Here is a 17,916-nt window from a genome sequence, read left to right as displayed (position 1 = left end):
TATCTGTAGAAACAAATTCTAAAAGTTATTTGTATTTTTCCTAGTTATACAAACCTTAGTGAATAGTCTTTGACAAGAGAGTAGACTGGGCTACTCGCTCGCACTCACCACGTATAATTTTTTCAAGTTTGTGTAAATAGAAAAAATACAAATTACCTATAAAATTTGTCATAGTTTCATTGAATCCACTTACAATATTTATAATGTTTTGTACTTTTTTCTTGTAAATATAATTTCCCCACAATGCTGCATCAGTATTATGTTTTTGCAGTTATACAAGAATTAACTCACAAGGTTGGAGCAGCCAAAAGTTACACACAGACAATTGACCGTACAAGCCTGCTAGAACTCTTGCCTGCTTCACAAGATGAACTGCCCCCTCGCAGCATGAAAGTAGGTATTATCATTAGTATTGTGGAATTTGTTCCTATTAGTATACAAACCTTTTGTCCTTTTAAGTAGCAAATTGCCTTCAGCTGAATTTGTTAATTGGATAGTTAATGACAGGTGGTGAATGTAGACGAGTAACCCCGTCCCCCCACCTGTCTGAAACTCTTCACGAGTACGGATGATTGTATCAGCAAACTCAAGTAAGGAGCGCACTGTTCCGGTCCAAGACAATACTATCAGCTTATTGCTGGCAAAGTCTTCTCAGCCACGTATCCTCACTGGAGAAGCTTGTTACTCACAGGTACCTCCACCATAGATCTCTTCAGTGGCGTTTGATGGATCACTGGTGATCCTTCAAGGATAACCCTCTTTTTTGTTCCAGTAGGGTAGGAGTCTTGCAGTGACCTTACCTCGTGGCTGAATGAAGAATATTCACCAGGTGAGTCCCACTTGACTCCCCGCCTCCAGACATGCAACTGTACTCAGATGCATCGAAGGAGGGTTTTGGCACACACATGAATTGACCAGTCATCTCAGGAGTGTGGTCAGAAGAAATGCATATCAATGTCCTAGAAATGCACGCAACCTTTCTTGCACTGTAAGCATTCCAAGAATGTCTGAGGTAGTATTGATGGTTGACAACACTGCTGTAGTGGCTTACGTCATCAGGCATGATTTTGCACCCCCTTTGCAGGCTGATGAAGCAAACTCATATCTGGGCAACATTCCACGCCATATACTTATTAGCCAGGTACATTATGGGCAAGGGGAACGTACTAGCAAGTGCACTCAGTCGCTAGGGACAGGCTGTAGGATTGGAGTGATCCCAACATCCTTGCATCGCATAAAGGATTTTTACCCTATGGGGTTCACTGGGGATCAACCTGTTCTCAACACAGCTAAACAGGAAGCTCCCAATGTTTGCTTTCCCATTCCATCCCCATGGATGGTGTTCGAAGAGCCCTTCTACCACCTGTGGAATAACCTGGATTCCTACAACTTATCTCCATTCTGTCTGATTCACCCACTGATCAACCAAGAGTTGATTACACCAGGACTCACCCAACCCTGGTGGCTCCCAAATGGCCACCTACTAAACATCATCACAATCTGTTAGCACTTCTAGTCGAGGTCTCAAGAAAGCTACCCCAGTGGTCTACACTTCTCTATCATCTGCATCTTCAGGGGTACCACTAATCCGTTTAGTCGATGGAACTAAATGGTTGGAAACTATCCAGTATCTTCGGATCGAATGGCTTTTCACAAAGTTCTGCACAGGAAATGTCTGCATACCTATGCCAGTCTTCTGCAGCTGTCTTCTAGGGAAAGTGTGCCATCTTCTGTGATTGGTGTCAAAGGATGGGATACTTCTCCGGTCGGAGTATTTTTAGAGCAGAATGCAGATTTCATCATCTTCGTTCGCCCAGAGAAGTGCCTCTCATTCGTGATTGTCAAAGGCTACTGCTTATCCTTGAGTAGGATATTTTGAAGAGTATAGACCTCTCCTGCTCATGGGAGTGATCTATGCTCATGAGAAGCTGAGGAGCTTTGAGCAGCTTTGCCCAACCCCGGACTTCAGGCCCCTAGAGTGGGAAGCAACCCTTGTTCTCAAGGCTCACCCACACTCAATGTTGGTTGTTAGTTACCTTGTTACCGAATTTGACGACGCCATAACAGCTCCACTGAAGACATTTCATGATTATTATTATTATTATTACTACTTACTAAGCTACAACCCTAGTTGGAAAAGCAGGATGTTATAAGCCCAAATGGCTCCAACAGGGAAAATAGCCCAGTGAGGAAAGGAAATAAGGAAACAGGTAGAATAGTGTGCCTGAGTGTACCCTCAAGCAAGAGAACTCAAACACAAGACAGTGGAACACCATGGTACAGAGGCTTTGGGTCTATCCCAAACTAGAGAATAGTTGTTTGATATTCCAGTGTCTTTCTTTAAAGGACCTGAGTTTGTATAGCTAAGAAAAATACAATTTACTTTATACAATTTTTATGTTTGCAATACTCTTTGTCATAGGACTCAGAATCTCAAAAATTGTAATGCCTCTCTTCAAAAAAACCACAATTGTACTGAGCAGTAAATATCTAGAAGAATAATATGCTGTATACTATTGTATGCCTAAGCACAATCATTAGAAAACATTTTTAAATATTTAACTTAGTCGGTGAATATATAGCTGCAACTCTGTTGCTCGACAGACAAAAAACTGTACAAAAAAACTCGCTAGCGATCGCTATACAGGTTGCGGGTGTGCCCATCAGCGCCAACTGTCGGCCAGATACCAAACTCGCTGTTGAAACCTGGAGTTTTTCCCATCATCTTTGGTGAAGTACTATATTCTGGTTTGAGCTTTCGCAGTGCAGGTGTTTTATCTTCATCTTAAATCTTGAACTCGTTTTGGATAGATTTAATTTTTGGTGACAAAGAGAGTATGGACTTTCTTTGACTTTTAAATGGCCGACCCTTCCCATAGACGGAAGTGTGTTTAGGCTTTTAGTAATTATCTTATCACGTTATAAATTAATTATAGATTTTCCTCTTCGATTAACTTTCCATTTATAATAAACATAAAAAATAAATTTTAATGTTTTGTTTATATGCGACCTTTCCTGAGAGTAGGCGGTCCTAACTTGGAAACCGAAGTTAATCAACGTTGAGCCCTTTAAATCGTAAGTAGCTTTTAAAGAGCTAAGGATTTAAAACTTTTTAAATGAAATATTTTATGAAAGAATTTCTTTGAATAGTCTTCGTACTGTTTTCAAAGATGAACTAACGTTTAGTTTGTTTATGCTACGCAGTTTGCGCTCTATCGTTACGATAGAGAGAGAGTGTATCACGGTTTCACTTTGCAAAGAGAGTAAATCGATTCTGACGTTTTGTTCATTCTTTCAAAGCTTAAATGTTTTAAATTCTATTTTAAAGGAACTTTTTAATTGAAAAACCTTTCAGTTTTTTCCTTTGGTCAAATAACATGTTTTTTTGACGAAACGTAATTGGGCTCTTCTCTTAGGTGCGAAATCAAGAGAGAAAGAGAGAGAGATATAGAGACGGAGGGAGAGAGAGGAGAGAAAACGTTCCGTTCAAGCGGGTAACGTTGTTCTCGAGTTACTCTCGTCCCTAGTCTCTGTACGGGGAGAAAGGATAAAACGTTTTTAGTTTTATTCTCGTCCCCAGGCAATGTACGGTGAGAGATTGAAAACGTAGTTTTGAATGAACTAGTGTTTATTCTCTTCCCCAACCACTGAATTTTTTTTTTATCTTAAAAGATGTTTACTGTTTTTTTGCTGGTATTAATGTGCTTGCATTATACGCCTGATTTCGCATTTACTACCTTTTGATGAGGGTAGAATTGCGTGCTTCAGGTAGAAATCAGTAAAAGTTTCGATTTCAGTGAAATAAGTGCAAAACAGAAATCGTAGTGATAAAGTGATATTGCGCAAAGTGTTACAGTGTTGCGTCCGAGGGTTCGTCTGTTCGTGCCTGTCGTTCACCTAGTCCGGGACCTCTTGCAAGCTCCCAAACCCAGGGGAGAAGTAATGTCGTACGACTTATGGGTTCGAGAGGCCTTGATCAGCGAACAGACGTTTCCCTCTATGGTATCGGGTGTATCTTACCAAGATCTCCCCTACCATAAGGCGAGAGAGACGTTTTTCTTCTCGTCATCCGAAGGCTTTTCGCTTAAGAAACCTGTAACAAGGTTTCGAGACCCTTAAGCGAAAGTCAGTCCTTTCAGGACAGGTCCAGCGTCCTGGTTGCAGCCATTAGGACAGCTCTGACCCTATGCAGTCATCGGAAAACTGCTCGCCGCCTAACAAAAGCATAACACAGACTCCGAGAGTCTTTTTTGTTGGCAAAGTGTTGCGGTCACAGACGTTACCCTCGTCTCTTACCGCAACCATTTCCGTGGATCCTTAATGGGTTGTACGGCAAGACATGCAGAATATGCTTGCCTCCCTTTTGGAAGACTATTCTGCCGATTAGTCCGTTGAGTCTAGCCGTTTATCTCATCGATATCCTGGCTTTCAGCCAACCTAACGTTCCTTTGTGCATCCTGTTGACGTTGGCGTAGCTAAGTCACATCAGTCAGGTTGTTTAGAACCACACTCGATGCGGTCTCGTGTGGATTTTCAGCCACATTTGGACGTTAGGCCACTTGCTGATGCTCCTGTTGACGTTCAGGACGTTCGCTAACAATCGGAGTTGACTTGTTTTGACGCTGTGCGTCAACCTCCGCATTCTAGAGTTGTTTTGACTGCTCAGTCTAGGCAGTCAAAGCAGTCTCGAGTGGACGCTGTGCGTCCTCACGCACCTGTTGTTGTTGACAGTTCAGTTGTTGACAGTTCACAGACTGTCAAGCAGTTACATGACGTTGCGTCCTGGTCCGCTACTAATGCACCAGTGTGTGTGGACTCTGCTTGTAAAGCATTGCCACCACGGTAGGTCTCTCCCTTGCTTGAGACTCAGCTTTTATCGGACAAGGTTCCTTTAGATGAGGAAGTTGCTGTTCCCCCTCCTACTGATATTCCCTTGAGGACTCTGTCAGACGGAGAGGAGCCTAAAGCTGCTTAGCCCTCTATGGACTTTAATTAAATCATGCTGATTTTTAAGGATCTTTGTCCGGATCTTTTTGTAACTGCTGCTCCTCGTTCGCCTAAACGTCAGAGCTTACACTAGGCCTAGCTACTTCGAAGCCGTTGTTTATAAGCTAGTGCTCTCTCGCTCTCCTAGAGAGCTTTACGTCTGCTAGGCGACTGGTTTATCACCAGGAGGAGTTTGGGGGATACAGCCTTTGCTTTCCCTTCTTTTAAACTGGTTTATAGAGCGAGAGTCTGATATGACACGAGAGAAGTTCTCGGCTTGGGAGTTCCTGCCTCTGCCCAGATAGACTTCTCAAATCTCGTAGACTCTCCCTGGCGCCTGGCCAGGAGACGCTCCAAGTTTTTTACAGGTCAACTTCACAGCTGTTTTCGAGCCTTTGAAGTTTTGCTGTACAATTATGTCATGCATAAACAAGGCTTTCAGGGATGGAAAGCGGTACCGCCTCAGTCGCTAACCCCGTCTGTTGCCGCACCTGCTCCCGTAGACCCTAAATGGGCTTTGCTGCAAGATATGCAGTCCAAGCTTGCGTCCTTGATAGAGGACTTTAATGCGGAGAAGGTTGCTGCCGAACCTTCTGGCCAACAACCTTCCAACCGGTCGGTTGTGCGTCCTGTTGACGCTGAGGTAACCTTCTCGCGTCTACCAGTTGAGGTGGTTCCTCCACCGATGCGACCCAGTGTGGGTTGCCAGCCGCACGTTGACGTTAAGCGACGCTCGGAGGTGGTTGTTGACGTTCAGGACGTTCAACAACCATCAGAGGTGACTTGTTTTGACGCGGTGCGTCAACCTCAGCAACCTGGTATGGTGTTGACTGCACAACCCAGACGGTCTAGACAGTCTCGGGTGGACGCTGTGCTTCCTCGCGCACCCATGGTTGTTGACAGTTCACAGACTGTGCAGCAATTCCATGACGTTGCGTCCGGCTCCGTCACGCATGCACCAGTGCGACCGGACTCAGCGAGCCAGACGTTACCCACTCCGTTGCCGTTCCCTCATCAGTTTTCGGATGAGGAACTATCTGATGAGGACGTTGCTGAACAACAAGACGATCAGCCCCCAGAATAGATCAAGCCCTGCTATCCATCCAGAAGATGCTGAAGAAGGAACGCTGCTCAGTCAGGCTGTGGATGAGTCTGGTGGGGACGCTGTCATCCCTGGAACAGTTTGTATCACTAGGAAGACTACACCTCCGTCCTTTTCATACCATCTGGCTTTTCACTGGAAAAAGGACAAGACGCTAGAAGCGGTCTCGATCCCGATTTCCGGAAAGATAAAGTCTTGTCTGACTTGGTGGAAGGACAATATCAACCTAAGAGAGGGTCTTCCCCTGGCTGTTCAGACTCCCCACCACGTTCTCTTCTTGGACGCATAGGACTTGGGCTGGGGCGCGACACTGGACGGTCGGGAATGCTCAGGTCTGTGGAACTCGAGTCAGAGGAGCATGCATATCAACTGCAAGGAGCTGTTGGCAGTTCATCTGGCCTTGAAAAGCTTCGAGTATCTCCTTCGAGGCAAAGTGGTGGAAGTAAACTCGGACAACACCACGGCCTTGGCGTACATCTCCAAACAAGGAGGTACCCACTCACTGACGTTGTACGAGATCGCAAGGGACCTGCTCATCTGGTCAAAAGGTCAAGACATCTCCCTAGTAACGAGGTTCATCCAAGGCGACTTGAACGTCATAGCAGATTGTCTCAGTCGGAAAGGGCAAGTAATTCCAACCGAATGGACCCTCCACAAGGATGTGTGCAAGAGACTTTGGGCCACTTGGGGTAAACCATCCATAGATCTCTTTGCAACCTCGCTGACCAAGAGGCTTCCAATCTATTGCTCTCCAGTCCCGGACCCAGCAGCAATACATATAGATGCTTTCCTCCTAGATTGGTCACATCTGGATCTCTACGCATTCCCACCGTTCAAGATTGTCAACAAGGTACTGCAGAAGTTCGCCTCTCACGAAGGGACAAGGTTGACGTTAGTTGCTTCCCTCTGGCCCGCGAGAGAATGGTTCACCGAGATACTTCGATGGTTAGTAGACGTTCCCAGAAGTCTTCCTCTAAGGGTAGACCTTCTACGTCAGCCACACGTAAAGAAGGTACTCCAAAGCCTCCACGCTCTTCGTCTGACTACCTTCAGACTATCGAAAGACTCTCGAGAGCTAGAGGCTTTTCGAAGGAGGCAGCCAGTGCGATTGCTAGAGCAAGGAGAGCGTCTTCCATTAGAGTCTACCAATCGAAGTGGGAAGTCTTCCGAGACTGGTGCAAGTCAGTTTCTGTATCCTCGACCAGTACCTCTGTAGCTCAAATAGCTGATTTTCTCTTATACCTGAGAAAAGGACGATCCCTTTCAGCTCCCACTATCAAGGGCTACAGAAGCATGTTGGCATCGGTCTTCTGGCATAGAGGCTTAGATCTTTCCAACATAAAGATCTGCAAGACCTCCTTAAGTCTTTTGAGACCACCAAGGAGCGTCGTTTGGCTACCCCTGGATGGAATTTAGACGTGGTACTAAGATTCCTCATGTCAGACAGGTTGGAGCCGTTACAATCAGCCTCCCTGAAAGATCTCACTCTTAAGACTCTTTTCCTGGTATGCTTAGCCTCGGCTAAAAGAGTCAGTGAGATTCATGCCTTCAGCAAGAACATCGGATTTTCGTCGGAAAAAGCCACTTGTTCGCTGCAACTTGGTTTTCTAGCCAAGAATGAGCTGCCTTCTCGGCCTTGGCCTAAATCTTTCGATATTCCCAGCTTATCGGAGATCGTAGGCAATGAACTAGAAAGAGTCTTATGCCCTGTTAGAGCTCTTAAGTTCTATTTAAAGCGTACTAAACCTTTACGAGGCCAATCTGAAGCTTTATGGTGTTCAGTTAAGAAACCATCCTTGCCTATGTCAAAGAATGCTTGGTCAGACTTTATCAGATTGTTAATACGAGAAGCTCATTCACATCTGAGTGAGGAAGACCGAACTTTGCTTAAGGTGAAGACGCACGAAGTTAGAGCTGTAACAACTTCCGTGGCCTTTAAGCAAAATATATCTCTGCAAAGTATAATGGACGCAACCTATTGGAGAAGCAAGTCAGTGTTCGCGTCATTTTACTTGAAAGATGTCCAGTCTCTTTACGAGAACTGCTACACACTGGGACCATTCGTAGCAGCGAGTGCAGTAGTGGGTGAGGGCTCAACCACTACAATTCCCTAATTCCATATCCTTTTAATCTGTCTCTTGAAATGTTGTTTTTTATGGGTTGTACGGAAGGCTAAGAAGCCTTTCGCATCCTGGTTGATTTGGCGGGTGGTCAAAGTCATTTCTTGAGAGCGCCCAGATTAGGGGTTTGATGAGGTCCTGTTGTATGGGTTGCAGCCCTTGATACTTCAGCTCCTAGGGGTCTGTCAGCATCCTAAGAGGATCGCGAGGCTCCGTAAGGAAGACGTACTTATAAGGCAGAGTAATCGTCTAAGTCGACTTCCTTACCAGGTACCTATTTATTTTGTTTTTGTTATTTTGATAACTTCTAAAATGAAATAAAAACTCTTAGCTCATAAGATGTAAACATATTTAACTGGTCTCTACCCACCACCCTGGGTGTGAATCAGCTATATATTCACCGGCTAAGTTAAATATTTAAAAATGATATTTTAATTATAAAATAAATTTTTGAATATACTTACCCGGTGAATATAAATTAAACGACCCTCCCTTCCTCCCCAATAGAGACGCAGTGGGATGAGGAGAAAATTGAGTCTTTGTTTACATGGAGTTTGGTATCTGGCCGACAGTTGGCACTGATGGGCACACCCGCAACCTGTATAGCGATCGCTAGCGAGTTTTTTTGTACAGTTTTTTGACTGTCGAGCAACAGAGTTGCAGCTATATATTCACCGGGTAAGTATATTCAAAAATTTATTTTATAATTAAAATATCATTTTAGTAATGTGATCTGAAGGAAATATCAGTAAATGAGTTTTTATTAGAAACATTGAAGTTTTCAAGTATTTTAGGCTAACCTCTGTAATCATCATTAGCAAGAATACAAGAGGAGTTGTGAATTATCAGCATTTTATTTCATAGAATAATAGTATCCTAGATACTTTCAGATACCGTGTAATGAAATGTATTTATACCTTTGGGTATTTTCTAATAAGGTGTTCTATTTTTCAAGGATAGCTGGGATAGTGCCATCATTCCACTGGGTTCAGAAGAAAGACTACGAGAAAAGTACGTAACATTTTTAGGTGGCGTAAGAATTGGACGGCTTTTGGAGGACTTGGATGTTTTTGCTGGTAAGTTTATTGAAGATAATATGTTGTGTTGTGTGTACATGTACATGTTTTATTGCTTTTTTGTCTTGTCTTTTGACATGCTTCTCTAAGAAGCAATGCTTAAGTAAGCTTATATGCTTTTGTATTGTAAACATTTTCCCATGTCTTTGAAAATTTCAGTGTGGCTGTGTTACAAGCATGTACTTAATCCTCGTCAGAAAGATGATCTCCCTAGCCCTTACTCAATTGTCACGGCATTGGTAGATCGAATCGACTTTAGCCAGGAAGTAACGCTAAGACCAGATAGGGACATTCGTATGTCTGGTCATGTTTCTTGGGCTGGTCGTTCTTCCATGGAGACCATCATATCCGTTGAGCAGAATGATAATGGAAAATGGCACCAGGTACAGTTATTATATGTCTGATTATGTAGTTGTGCCTCAAAATAGTGTAGTAAGAAACCATTTATGAAGTACTGTATGGATTTATTTTGTATTGTTGTACTAAGTTCATGACTATATGTTTTCTGCCGTGACAGGTTACTCGTGCTGTATTTGTTATGGTAGCCAGAGACCCGCTTAATCAGGGATCAGCTATTATCAATCCTCTGGTGCCAGAAACAGGTGAAGAAAGAAAAGTTTACCAGACTGGTGAAATTCACAAACTTCATAGACAACAAGTTAAAGAAGAGAGTCTGTTTAGAGTTCCACCAAATGAGACAGGTGAGTTTTCACGCCATAAAGTTGTTGCAGGTATTTGATCATTCTGGATTAGTTATATGAGATCTCAGAGAGAGACGATATTGGTAGGGATCACCAGCTCCTCATTGCCACGCTGAAGTTAAAACTGAAAGCACCCAACAGAAAGGTAGATAGAATATATAGGGTTGAAACAACTAAACTTTTAGAAGAGCAAAGAGAAACATTTGCAATTAAATGTAGGAATTGATTTGCAGTCTTAGAGACTTTTAAGAGACAAAGAGCAGACAGCTAATGAAGAATGGTGTGATATTAAGAACATATATCTCAGTTGGTAGTGAAGTCTTTGGACATGCAGTTACAAGGAGAAAGCCATGGATATCAGATGATACTTGGGATACTATAAAAAGGAGACAAAAACAGAAATTGATTGTTGAAAGTCTTTGAGGAAGTAATGAAAATTACAAGGTAGAGCATGCTAAGTATTCCAGTACTGATAGTGACATCAAAAGAAAAGCTAGGAATGATGGGAGAAAATATTTAGACAGTAAAGCAGATGAGGCTGACAAAGCTATGAATTCAGGAAGTGGCTATGGTGTAAGAATTGCTCATAGAATTATTAATGAAATCTCTACTGGGGCAAAGAAGAAGGAGCATATACCCATCAAAAAGAGAGATGGATCTGTTATAACAACAGAAGACGAAGAAAGACAACGTTAGATGGAACACTTTAGTGAGGTTATGAATAGGAGATATGAAGGGAATAATTTGATTGATATACTCAAAGCTGATGAAGACCTTGATGTGCCCATGAATGAATGCAGTGTGTTTGAAGTCGAAGCTATCCTCAAAACACTTAAGAGATGGAAAGCCCCTGGATACGATGGAATAACTGCCGAAATGATACTGGCCGAAAATGAAGTGACTCCCAGAGTCCTAACTGGATTATTTTGTAGAATGTGGCATGATGAAGCAAAACCTGATGACTGGGAGTTAGGAGTATTGGTGAAAATGGCTAAAAAGGAGACCTGACTGATTGCAATAATTACAGAGGCATAACACTTCCGTCAGTTATGAAAATATATAGTATGCTTATTCTAAAGAGGCTGGAGAGAAGGATTGATGAAAAGCTGAGAGATGAACAAGCAGGATTTAGAAAAGGTAGAAGTTGCACTGACCAGATATTCATTTTGAGACATGTACAGCAATGCAGAGAATATAGAAATCCACTTTTGATGGCATTTGTGGACTATGAAAAAGCTCCATGTGAGCAAAGGATATCGGGATTGGGGTAGCCTAAAGGTCTACCTAGCTTGATGGAGAAGGGTCCTTGGGCACTGATCATATATGCATATGGTCAGTCTACAGGACATTGCCCCGTACTTTGCTTCTGCTATTCATGAGCGGCCTTTAAACTACTGTGAGAGTCTACATAAAAGTTCTGTTGTCCTAAAAATAAATTAATGATCATTATCTATCATTTATAAACAGCTACGGTACAGTACATTGTTGATCTTTTCTAGGTCACCCCCATTCTTTAAGATCTTGATATAGTAGGGCTACAGTTTACGATGGAAATCCTTTTCTACGCCTTTGTTTAAATAGTATAACAAAATACAAAAATTACTAGGTATAAGCAGGCCGGGGCCATCCTGTTCTTGCCTGGTAACCTTCACTCTTTGTGATTACTTGTATTAAACCAATCATTAATTTTTATCGATTTCAAATTGTCCATTACGGCAATGTACAATATATTATAAAGGCAGATAAAGCTTCTGTGAAAGATTTTAAATACTCAGGTGCTTTTTTTTTTGGATGAGATGTTATTTCCCTAGATTTATGTTATAAAGTAAATATCAAATGATTATTAGTTGGATATGTATGAATGTATTAATTGACAATACAGTAAGAGCTTTTTTATATTTGCATATAATGAGTAGATAATGTGTTTATGCTGCTTTCAGAAAAGACTATGATCTATGAGTTGTACATGTCTATGGCCAATCCCAAAGAACTCTCCTTTGCTATTAAAAACAAACCACCAAATTCTACTTGGATGGAAGAAACCAAATTGAAAAATTTGATTATATGCCATCCAGAGGTAAGTTCCCATCATATTTCTTGTATTTTATTGTTTATTTTGTATAGAAAAATACATTTTTATTAGCGGTCCAAGAATTTGAACCTTGTTTTGATTTCATTGTTCAACTTGTCCTATAACTGAGAGGAGTAACATTTTTTTTTCAATAAGGAGCATAGGCCTCTTAATCAAAGCTTGGACCATGAAACATATTTTAAATAACTCTTTGGGAATTTAGATGTGTCTCAGTCATCCTTGGCAAATTGTGCAGACTCATGGATTTATTTCTCACTTAATACTGGTTATAGTATAATGTTGAAACTAAATACTTTACTTTATTGTCAGGTGATCAGAAATGGGAAACCACAAATTAGAAAGTTGGAGTAATGTGTTGATGTTATCAAAAACTTTACACTGATGATTGGAATACAGTGAACCCTCGTTTATCGCGGTAGATAGGTTCCAGACCCGGCCGCGATAGGTGAAAATCCGCAAAGTAGTGACACCATATTTACCTATTTATTTAACATGTATATTCAGACTTTTAAAACCTTCCCTTGTACGTAGTACTGTTAACAAACTACCCTTTAATGTACAGAACACTTAATGCATGTACTAACGTACCCTAAACTAAAACAGGCACAAATATTAAGGGCGACTTTATATCATGCGTTTCCTAAACACGCCAAAAAGCACGATAAAAAATGGCAACCAATGTTTTGTTTACGTTTATCTCTGATTATAATGAAGAAACAAACGCATTTACACATCTGTGTATAGGTTAGTTTCTGCATCGATTATATTGATTATTCAGTACAGTATGTTGATTTGGTTATTACTAATGTTTTACTTAATTTTTCTTAGGACTTCCAAATGAAATGTTTTTCTTTATGACGCCGCCTGAAACGACGGCGTCATAAAGTACGCTCAGTAAACAAACTAAGGAATTTAACGCGCATGATGAAAGTGATAAATAATGATATTACAGTAAAAGCTTTAATAAAATATGTTATTACAAATATTATTTACCGTATCTATATAAAATCATGCATACGTAGCAAAGCAGGAAAACAATCTACGAGAGAGAGAGAGAGAGAGAGAGAGAGAGAGAGAGAGAGAGTTGTTTTACATACGTAAATGTAAATTTTAAACAAAAAAAAAAATAGCCCCATTTCATATAAAATAGATTACAAATATTTTACTTTATCATATTACAGTAGTCTGTATAATACTGTAAAGTTCAGTACAGTATGTTGTTGTTAAAGTCGTGGCGATGAAATTCTCACGAAACAAAAACACGACGCCATTTGAGTACAACAGCTGATTCTCTCTCTCTCTCTCTCTCTCTCTCTCTCTCTCTCTCTCTCTCTCTCTCTCTCTCTCTCTCTCTCTCTTCGTGTTATACAATACTTACATTTAGATGAAGAAACTAAAATTAGTTTTCTTAGTGTCAATTAAATACGAAACGAAATAATTAGGCCGAGTCTACATCCATTTCAATCATAGCTAAAAATACGGCATCCGATTTCATCAGCAAACCACTATTTTTTGGGAAATATTTTATTCTAGAAAATTGCCACTCTTTAAATAGTTAATTGCACATTAAGAAAGCGTGTACTTTTGTTTTTAAATTTCGGGTTTGTTTTAAAAATCGAGTATTGTTGACTTCTTTTTTTTTTTTTTACTTTTGGCTGTGATTAGATCAGCTGTCATCTAGCTGCCGCTCTTGAGTGTGTACGAATACACTAAAAAAGTATCATTTATACCATTTCTTGACTTATTCAAACCGTCTACAGTATACAGTTGATATTACATAAGCACCAATGTGTTATAACCTATCAAATTTTTTTGTTTATTACATTTAAACCCCCCCCTCTCTCTCTCCTCTCTCTCTCTCTCTCTCTCTCTCTCTCTCTCTCTCTCTCCCTCTCTCTCTCTCTCTCTCTCTCTCTCTCTCTCTCTCTCTCTCTCTCTCTCTACCTCTCTCTCTCTCTCTCTCTGTCTCTCTCTCTCTCTGTCTCTCTCTCTCTCTGTCTCTCTACCTCTACCTCTCCCTCTCTCTGTGGGCTACTTTTCACTACCTCCCATTCCTTACCTCTCTCTATCTCTCTAACAAATGATATCTTTGTTGCTCCTCAAAGTTTCATTTATATTGAAAATCAATCACGATTCAATTTTCCTTACTTTCTCCAATCTCGCACCATCGGTCACATCGCGGTATTTTCGATTTTTCAATATTAATCTTACCCGATGATCATGTAGCTGTCAACTCCGTTGCCCGACAGAAATCTACGGTCGGGATACCCCAGCGATCGCTATCCAGGTGGGGGGTGTACACAACAGCGCCATCTGTGAGTAGGTACTCAAGTACTTCTTGTCAACAAGAACTCAATTTTTCCTCTGTCGTGCCGCCAGCAAGACCTACTTGGATACGCTGTTGATTCTGGAGTTTTTGTTCACGATTTGGTGATGTATTCACTCTAGAGTTTAGCCTTCGCTATTCAGGAAGCTTTATCATTAGCTTAGCAAGCTTTTGGAATTAATTTGGATTAATTGTTAACGAACTTTGCTAGATTTTGGAATTCCCCCTTGACTACTTCTTAAATTCAAGATGTCTGACCAGTCTCAAGTCCCTAAGTACAGGCAGTGTAGCGTTAGGACTTGTGCTAGGCGTCTTCCGAAGGCCTCTATAGATCCTCACACCGTTTGTTCCAATTATAGGGGTAAATCCTGTCAATTGGAAGATCGATGTGGGGAATGCGCTGGGCTTTCGGAATTCGATTTTAACGAATTCCTTAAAAATGCACGTAGGTTAGAGAAGGAGAGAATCAGGAGGAGTTCTTCTCGCTCTGTGGATTTTTCCTCTCCCCATGCCCCTCAACCTTTTCCTTCCCCTGTGGTGGTGACTCCCGAACCTGCTACTAGTGCTCAGCCATCCATGGCGGATATGATGCGTGCCATTCAGGCTCTCGGTGACAGAGTGGAGTCATTGGCTAATGACCGTAATCAGCTCTTGGCAGATGTCAAAGAGCTGAAAGCGAAAAGTGCAGTGGGAAGTGTTATCAGTGCTAGTGATGTGCAAAGTGTCAGTGTCAGTGTTGCGCATGAGGGTACATCTGTGCGTGCCAGTCGTCCTCCCAGTCCGGGACCTCTTGCAAGCTCCCAAGCCCAGGGGAGAAGCAATGTCGAAGGACCAAAGGGTTCGGCAGGCCTTGATCGGCGCACGGATGTATCCTCAGTGGTTGCGGACGTATCTGTCAAAGATCGTCCCATCCACAAACAGACGAATGAGCCCTTACATTCCTCGTCTGTGGAAGAAGTTTCCAGGAGGAAACGATGGACCAAGGTTTCACGACCGCTCAAACGTAAGGTCCCTTCCGAGCGAGTCCAACGGCCCAGGTGTAGCCACTGGGTCAGTTCGGACTCGCTGCAGTCATCCGATGACCGCACACCTCCCAAGAGAGGTAGAGTGGTTCCACAACAGGCTACTGCTCCGTCTGTTGCTGCTCCAACCACGGTAGACCCTAAGTGGTCTATGCTGCAGACTATGCAGTCTCAGCTTGCGGTTTTCATGCAGGAGTATCATGCTGAGAAGGTTAACACTGCACCTGTTAACCTACAACCCGCCGAGGTTGTGCGCTCAGCAGATACTGCGGCTGCCTGCTCACACACTCCACCTGTGAGAGCTCCACCACCGATGCGCAGTCCACCCTGCCAGACGCATGTTCTTGCTGCACCATCCGTTGACATGCGTGAGCTACCGCATCAGCAGTGGGAAGGTGCTGTAGAGCTGCCGGGTTCTGTCACTATGCGGCATTCTCCGCAACCCATGCGGCATGCTCCGCATACCATACAGCATGCTCCGCAACCCACCACAACCCCTCCCACGCACCAGCACTCTGCTTTTGTTGTTGCCAGCTCGCAGACTGACCAGCAGCGGCATGATGTTGGATCCTCAGCAGCTACGCATGCACCCGTACTGCCGGATTCAGCCGTTCAGCTTTCTGCTATGCCTTTGCCACTTCCTACTCAGCTTTCGGATGATGGAGTATCAGATGACGAAGCTGCACATTTGGATGAACCGCACTCCGATTTTGAAGGGCCCAAGTCTACGCCTCCCTCCTTAGACTTTCGTAAAGTCCTTGCCTTGTTCAGGGACTTGTATCCTGAGCAGTTTGTGTCTGCAACCCCTCGCTCTCCTCCCTCCGAGTTTGCTCTGGGCATGCAGTCTGCTGCTCCTGCCTTCACCAAGCTTGTTCTCGCACGCTCATCCAAGAGAGCTTTGAGGGTTATGGGAGAGTGGTTGCAGTCCAAGAAGCAACTGGGAAAGACTGCTTTCATCTTTCCTCCTACCAAGCTTGCTTCTAAGTTGAGCGTCTGGTATGCCACGGGAGAGGAACCCGGCTTGGGAGTTCCTGCCTCTGCCCAGGGCGACTTCTCAAGTCTGGTTGACTCTCCCCGCAGGTTGGCTATGAGACGATCGAAGATCTGCTGGTCCTTTTCTGATATGGATCATCTGTTGAAGGGAGTCTTTCGTGCCTTCGAGATCTTCAACTTCCTCGATTGGTGTTTGGGAGCTTTAAGCAGAAAGACTTCCCCTTCGGATAAGGACTCTGCCATGCTGATCATGTCTAGCATGGACAAAGCCATTCGGGATGGGTCTGGTGAGCTTGCGGCTTCGTACGTGTCGGGAGTGCTTAAGAAGAGAGAACATCTGTGCTCCTTCTTATCGGCTGGTATCACCCCTTGTCAGAAGTCAGAGTTGTTGTTTGCTCCTCTCTCCAAGTGTCTGTTTCCGGAGGAGCTGATTAAGGGGATGGCTGCCTCTCTTATCCAGAAGGATACCCATGATCTGATGGCATCTTCTGCACGTAAGGCTAAAACCTTACCTTCCGTGCCTAGACCCTTCCGCCCTGCAGCAGTAGACACACCTGCAACCAGGTTCATCCCGCCCTTTCGTGGCAGAACCTCCAGCAGAGGAGGTACCCGTGCCGACAGTCACCGTGGCAAATCCAAGAAGGGTTCCAAGTCCGCAAAAGGCAAGTTCTGACTGCCTTCCTCTCCAGACAGCAGTGGGAGCCAGACTCAAGACCTTCTGGCAAGCTTGGGAGAGCAGAGGTGCAGACGCTCAGTCTGTGAAGTGGCTAAGGGAGGGATACAGAATTCCGTTCTGCCGCAGTCCCCCTCTAGCTACATCTCCCATCAACCTCTCTCCCAACTACAAGGAGAAGGACAAGAGGCTAGCGTTGCAACAAGAGGTGTCGCTCTTGCTACAAAAGGAAGCGGTAGTCATAGTCCGGGACCATCAATCCCCGGGCTTCTACAACCGTCTCTTCCTGGTAGCGAAGAAGACAGGAGGTTGGAGACCGGTGCTGGACGTCAGTGCTCTCAATGCTTTTGTCACCAAGCAGACGTTCACGATGGAGACGACGAAGTCGGTCCTAGCAGCGGTCAGGCAGGAGGACTGGATGGTCTCGTTAGACCTGAAAGACGCGTACTTTCACGTCCCCATCCATCCAGACTCCCAACCTTTCCTAAGGTTCGTCTTTGGAAAGGTTGTGTACCAGTTCCAAGCCCTGTGCTTTGGCCTAAGCACGGCACCTCTTGTGTTTACCAGACTGATGAGGAATATTGCGAAATTCCTTCACTTGGCAGACATCAGAGCCTCCCTCTATTTGGACGACTGGCTTTTAAGAGCTCCAACAAGTCGTCGCTGTCTGGAGAATCTCAGATGGACTATGGATCTGACCAAGGAATTGGGCCTCCTGGTCAATATAGAGAAGTCCCAGCTCGTCCCATCCCAGACCATTGTCTATCTAGGTATGGAGATTCAGAGTCGAGCTTTTCGGGCTTTTCCGTCGGCCCCAAGGATCAA

General features: G+C 43.4%; 1 protein-coding gene across 4 annotated transcripts in view; it reads left to right on the top strand.

The window, feature by feature from the left end:
- Window positions 1-17,916, top strand: part of LOC137631237 (acyl-coenzyme A thioesterase 9, mitochondrial-like) — a 332,677-nt gene that overhangs the window by 255,088 nt on the left and 59,673 nt on the right. For all 4 annotated transcript variants that reach the window (XM_068363016.1, XM_068363017.1, XM_068363018.1 and 1 more), the window contains exons 4-8: window positions 272-393; window positions 9,164-9,284; window positions 9,444-9,667; window positions 9,802-9,985; window positions 11,926-12,062. In XM_068363016.1, the coding sequence (XP_068219117.1) occupies window positions 272-393; window positions 9,164-9,284; window positions 9,444-9,667; window positions 9,802-9,985; window positions 11,926-12,062 (788 nt within the window). The remainder of the gene's footprint in view (window positions 1-271; window positions 394-9,163; window positions 9,285-9,443; window positions 9,668-9,801; window positions 9,986-11,925; window positions 12,063-17,916) is intronic.

Source organism: Palaemon carinicauda, chromosome 39 (genome assembly GCF_036898095.1).
Source record: "Palaemon carinicauda isolate YSFRI2023 chromosome 39, ASM3689809v2, whole genome shotgun sequence".
NCBI lineage: Eukaryota > Metazoa > Arthropoda > Malacostraca > Decapoda > Palaemonidae > Palaemon > Palaemon carinicauda.
Note: the sequence above shows the minus strand (reverse complement) of the source record. Positions and strands in the feature narration are given on the sequence as shown.